Source organism: Chenopodium album, chromosome 3 (assembly GCF_948465745.1).
Source record: "Chenopodium album chromosome 3, dcCheAlbu1.1, whole genome shotgun sequence".
In the NCBI taxonomy this organism is placed as follows: domain Eukaryota; kingdom Viridiplantae; phylum Streptophyta; class Magnoliopsida; order Caryophyllales; family Amaranthaceae; genus Chenopodium; species Chenopodium album.
Genome location: NC_137836.1, coordinates 3,876,880 through 3,882,879, shown reverse-complemented (window position 1 = coordinate 3,882,879; position 6,000 = coordinate 3,876,880). Strand labels below are relative to the sequence as shown.

At 35.8% G+C, this 6,000-nt stretch overlaps 1 protein-coding gene across 2 annotated transcripts; it reads right to left on the bottom strand.

The window, feature by feature from the left end:
* Positions 1 to 658: 658 nt before the first annotated feature.
* LOC145623727 (IAA-amino acid hydrolase ILR1-like 3) lies at positions 659 to 5,523 on the bottom strand. 2 transcript variants are annotated; one of them, XM_081676588.1, is made up of 6 exons: positions 5,078 to 5,523; positions 3,830 to 3,955; positions 3,410 to 3,703; positions 3,054 to 3,179; positions 1,956 to 2,438; positions 659 to 792 (listed from the first exon to the last, which is right to left on the bottom strand). In XM_081676588.1, exons 1-5 carry the CDS (start codon positions 5,462 to 5,464, stop codon positions 2,058 to 2,060), a joined length of 1,314 nt encoding a protein of 437 aa, XP_081532714.1. In that variant the 5' UTR covers positions 5,465 to 5,523; the 3' UTR covers positions 659 to 792; positions 1,956 to 2,057. The 2 variants fall into 2 exon arrangements, with proteins under 2 accessions (XP_081532714.1, XP_081532713.1); XM_081676587.1 differs by lacking the exon at positions 659 to 792 and adding an exon at positions 1,401 to 1,713.
* Between the last annotated feature and the right edge of the window lie 477 nt (positions 5,524 to 6,000).

Genomic DNA, 6,000 nt, shown 5'->3' with positions numbered 1-6,000 from the left:
GATGAAGAATTGGTAATCGTTATTGAGTTTGATTGTGGTCATTTCGACGAAAAATTTGTTATACTACCTCCGTTTCTAATTATGTGCAACAAAGGGATATTATTTGTGAGACATAAAATATTCCTTTGTTGCACATAATAAGAAACGGAGGTAGTATATAAATTCATGACATGTTTTGATTCAAAGTTAATTGAGACATTTAGTTCGGAACACAAGCACATTATTAATCGTTGTGAAGAGTAGGTAAGTTTATGTTGTAGAACTTACAATTTGTGATGTCCGAGTGGCATGCACAAAGTCCGGTAGACCATTCAACCGTTGTCGTAGCGTTTATGGGAGTTTGGGTTGGGGGTGGTGGGTAGCTCAAAGGAACATTCCCTGGAGATGGAGTTGATTGTGCCGATGATGAGGATCTCTGCCGCATTTGTTTACCCGAACGTGGAGATTCTTGTGGTGTTTGTGTAATTGAATGAGGAGATCCTTGTGGAATGTTCGTTGAAAATGACAATTGTGCATGTGAAATTCGCGAGGGAGACAATGATGGTGATGTTCTGTGTGAAATTTTCGAGGGAGACAATGGTGGTGATGCTTGTGACGTTTGTATGGGTCTCGGCGTCATTGGTACTTCAGGTGGTGAGCCTGGAGGCTGCATTGTGTTACTTGCATCACGTGAAATTTCCGAGGGAGACGATGGTGGTGATGCTTGTGACGTTTGTATGGGTCTCGGCGTCATTGGCTCTTGTGGTGGCGAGTCTGGAGGCTGCATTTTGTTGGACTAAGGTATTGATGCAGCTACAATACAAATTGAAATCGGAAAGTTCAATATGATTATACACCAAAAATTACAAGGCAAATTAATCCAAGTACAATTTTTAGCAACAAGAAACAAGGGCTGTCAATAAAGTTTCAAAGGCCGTCATTTACACACTGAGTGGTTTAAATTTTATGCATTTTCCACAATCCAAGTATTTAGGTGTTTATTTTTTTTTTAAAACCAAGTATTTAGGTGTTTTAATAGCCATTTATTATCGGATATTAGGGAGCTAAATGTTCACTAATTACAACAAATATCTGAAAAATTACGCTAAAAGGGCTTCCTTAGGTCTACTTTTAATCTTTACTCCTAAACATACTGATTTTCTAGTCGTTAATTAGTCTACTTGATTTCTTGTATGCTAAGAGGAGTCGAGTTATATTTTTAGCCATGCAAATCATTTTCGTGTTAAATAAAAGATTCGATATGTTCTAATACACATTTCAAACACCTTAAACAACAAGTGTATAAAATTTAAGGCACCCGATCAATAAAATAAAAGATATGAAATTTTAATATAAAATATTCGATTACTAGACAAGTAGACATCCATAACTTTATAATTAGACGTGCACAAGTAATGTCATGACCATACCAATTAACTTTCAATTCGACCATTTGTATGAACCAAACATTTTTCTTGTATTTTTGAGTACCTATAGGTCTCTTTTTGACATAAGCTTAAAAAAAAAAAGTGTTCATAATATCTATTCCAAAAGAAACGCAAATTATGCCTACAAATATTAACAACACTTGAAACAAATTTGCCAGAATCTTGATGTCTTAGATTGCCCACTTGTAATGAATCTCTCCTATATCAGGCTCCTTTGACAATATTAACCAAACAAGTCTATATAGTAGCAAGAAGTGGAAGGTCGAGAAAGCGAGGCAACTGAAGTCTGTAAACAGGCCAACAATTAGTATAGTATCAAGAGAGGAAAAGAAGAGAAAGAGTGGGAAACACATTTATCAAATGATCAAATTGAACTACTAAACCTATAATATGCAACAATAAGCATCCCTCAGTCTTGAATTAGTTGTCCTGTTGATAATGTGGTTAGCTATTATTGTGACAGCTAAATTTGGACGGGGGTAGTAAGAACATACAATACACAGATACTAAACAGACCGAGCAAGTTACCTGAATTCAATTAGCCACCATTTTTCATGTCATGGAGTTATCAGAACATATCCTGTACACTGAACGTCTTACAGCAAATAAAGGCCAGCTTCACAAAGCTCCTTATTGACTCTGCATTGCTGCATTGTCATTCAAGTAGGACATTGCAACAGCAGCATGAAGTGCAGCTCCAATTGGGAGAGCATCCTCATCTACAAAAAAGTGTGCCGAGTGTAATGGCTTGTCTGAATTCAATGTTTTGTTCGCTATCCCAATGTTGAAAAATGCAGCTGGAATTTTCTGCGTATAGAAGCCAAAATCTTCTGATGCCATGAGAAATGGAGAAACAAGCACATTTGATTCCCCAAGCAACATTGTTCCTATGCCCTTCACATGGTCATACATCATTTTGTCATTGACGGTTGGAGGATAATGCCTTGCTGTTTCTTCCATAAAATCAACAGTAGCAGTGCACCGATGCACAGCTGCTTGCAGCACTATGACCTTTAAACAGAGAAACTTTCATTAGCATATTGTCAACTTATCATCCCAGTCAAGCAAATCACATATCTGACGGAGTCTATACGTCAACTTAATATTAGCACCATGGAGGATACAAGAATAAGGACCATAAGTGAGAAAGTGTAACCAAAAAAAAAAAAAACGACCGTCATGCAAACGGTTCAACTTAAAAGTACGAACTACAGGAAAATCTTAATCTCAACTACTTTAGCCAATCTTGAATTCATAGATGTTCATCACATGATGAGATTCAAATATCATACAAAAGACCTTTTAATTAGTAAATTGACCCTAGTGAAACAAGGAAACAATTATGAAGTAACAATTATCCTAAGGTGAACCTTTTCATAATAAATGGTGCATATCTTGAATACGTGTTAAACACTTGAGAGGAAAATTGTCTTTCAAAATTGAGCAGAGAGGCACTCAGGCCATTGAAATTTGCATAATAATAAGTGATAAAAGGGCTTTAAGGCATGACATACAGAAAAAAGGAGATCTAATTTGAAATCAGAAACCACATTCTCAGTAATCAGAAAATCAATAGTTTTTTTAAAGTTGGTGGAAAGATTTGTGTTCAAGTATAGTTTGACTTACCTCTCTAATCCTTCTTTGAAGATTGGACAACCCCTCTGCAGTTGTACTCCTAAAACTCCCCCCAAACTTAACAGTCTCGGGGATATCTCTCTGTTGGCTGCCTTCGACCATGGTCACTGTTACCACCTATGTCAGTTTAAAGGTCACACATGAATACATGATTAATGGGCCCTTATTTTGATAATTATCAGTGTTAGAAAAGTAGACAAGTAGGACAGAACTGAGCACAATTGTAACACTAAAATTAGATGCTCAAAAAACTCAATGGCTCATATCTTAAGTAGGACAAATTATACGGAATAGATCACGAGTATGTGTCAATTATGTGTTAAGCACGCTAGGAAGGAGGAACCTACTCTGCCATCAAGAGGGTCCGTCTCTCGAGAAATAAGATGTTGCAGCGACAATATTGTGGTGGATGCTGCAAAAATTGGATCTCTTGTATCACCTTTTCCTTGAATTATTGCAACAAATCTGCCTGCACCAGCAAGCACAGGGCCAGGTCTAGATCCAATTGTTCCTATAGGAGCGTAAGGCGAAACATGTAGTCTAAAAATCGCTTGCACATTGTCAATAGCACCCTCTTGTATCATAGAATATGCACCAGCACGACCTTCTTCTGCTGGTTGGAAAATCAGCTTAATTGTTCCCTACAAATTAATACAGTCTATACATCAACATTTTATTTCAAATTTTTTTGGTCAGCATCAACAATTGATCACGGCAAATTATAAGGATACAAACTTTTTATATTTTCATGCGTGAGATAAAAACACCTTTAAGGCTTTCCTCTTCTGTTGCAGCAACTTCGCAGCTCCCAAAAGCATCGTGACATGCACATCATGCCCACAAGCATGCATTTTACCATTGATCTTGCTCTTGTTTTCCCATTCTACCATTTCCTAACACATGAAAAGGCAAAGATATCAGAACATCTGATTCCATATTAAAACCCTTATGCGCAAAAGGCCATTGGACAAAATCCATGAAAAGTTGATTAATTTAAACGATCTCTAAAATGCCCTTTAATATTATAATCAGTAATAAAAGAACTGTAACAAAAGCGATTTTAAGTAGAGACATTTTTCTACTGAGGGCCTATCCAAAGCCTAGAAAAGACAGCAAGAGAGAAGAGACCAGTAGTTTTACTCCCTTAACCATAGCTTGTCTACAACACTGAATATTCAATAACCAAACCAGAACTCCATTGCAAACATCCCCTGTAAGCTACTGTACCAATTTACATGGACTAAAGAGTTAACAATTCGACACAGCATTGCCGTGTTGGATCCATAAAAGTAGCTTACAAGCCTACAACACTGCACCAATCTCTCCATAAACCCAACCCTTCACCTTCGGTAACCACTTACTATATCTACAAGCACTACAACACTGCACCACTCTCTTCCTAAATCAACCCTTCATCCATGAATTCGACGAGCAGTCTAGGTATTACCAATGTAACACCTTTAAATTCGATCCTTAACTAGGAAAATTTGCTTCAAAAGCCAACCAGGGTCCTTAGTGAAACATCTACCAGTCACTGCCTTTAAACAAACATGATATATCCAGTTCAACCAAATAACTATCCATTCTGGCAGCAATATTCCAGGTTCTTAAGCAATGGTAGCCAAAGGAGATACAGTGTCAGCATTAATAAACTAATTTAGAAACAAAATTCAAAAGACAGGCTTTATTTTTATGCTTTAAAGATATATTGGAGGAAAAAATCACATTTGTCTCTATGTACAGCCTCGTTACATATTATTTACAACGATTAGACATTTTTTCTCTGTACTTTATGTCAAATCGTTGCAAATAATGTGTCACAGATGGAGTATAAACTCCATCATCTACTAACTATTTTTTTTACTCACTTTCCTAAAAAATTTTGCCCAAAAATGTGAGAATTAATTCAAGATATGAAGACAATATGATTTATTTTTCACTTTCTAAATTAATCAAACAAGAAATAATTTTTTAAAAAAAAACTTAAGAGAAATATGCCAAAACCAAAAAAGAACCTGAATGGCAAGGGCATCCATGTCAGCCCTGAGAGCAAACCAAGGTTGTGACCCGGACCCGATTGACCCGACAACACCAGTCTTAGCAACTGGCCACGTGTACTCAATTCCCAGTGAGTCAAGCTCCGATCTGATGAGTTGACTCGTCTTGTATTCTTCAAATGCAAGTTCTGGGTTTTCATGGATTCTTCTTCTCACTTTCTTCAACCAATCGAAGAACGCGGGATTTCTGGCCGTTTCTAGTAGTTCTTGAGCGAGTGAATTCGGGTCGAATTCTGGGTTGGCCCCAGAAACCCAGATGTTGTTGACCCATTTAGACTGAGACCATAAATACAGGATGAATATGGTAAACACCCAATTGTTGTAAATTGAATTGTGAGGACCCATTTTTGTTCAGGTGGTGACAGTGTGAAACAGAGAGAGTTAAAGATGGTTGGAATTTAATTTGAAGACACTAATTTAATTTCGTTTGTAATATAAAGGATTAAAGGCTAAAATGGAGTAAAGTTTTGGATAAAAATGGGTAAAATCACTAAGACTTTAATGTTTCTACTACGTATTTCTTTCTACTGTATAATAATTTTATTTCGTCACATCTCTTAATATTTTGGCAAATTTGTAAAAAAAAAAAAAAAAAAAAAAAAAAAAAAAAAAAAAAAAACCTTGTGTTTGAGTCAATTTGTGAACTAGTACCTTACTTTAATTCAAGGTATCATTTTAAAAACAGATTTTAATTCAAGATATTAGTTGATAACAAAAACAAATCACGAATTGACTTAAAATAAGGTGATTTTTGAAAATTTTGCCTATTTTTTAAGTAATTATTAGAACTATCATAAAATTTTAACATATTTTTTAATAATAGCTTATGTCTAATTTTTATTAATAGCTTCTTAAAGTATGCGTCAATTATATTGTCATTT

Excerpts from the sequence above, each read along its gene's own strand:
- LOC145623727 (XM_081676588.1), bottom strand. The coding sequence starts at position 5,464 with ATGGGTCCTCACAATTCAATTTACAACAATTGGGTGTTTACCATATTC. Across the intron at positions 3,180-3,409 it reads CGGACCCTCTTGATGGCAGA|GTGGTAACAGTGACCATGGT; the intron begins GTAGGTTCCTCC and ends AAACTGACATAG. Across the intron at positions 2,439-3,053 it reads TTCAAAGAAGGATTAGAGAG|GTCATAGTGCTGCAAGCAGC; the intron begins GTAAGTCAAACT and ends CTCTGTTTAAAG.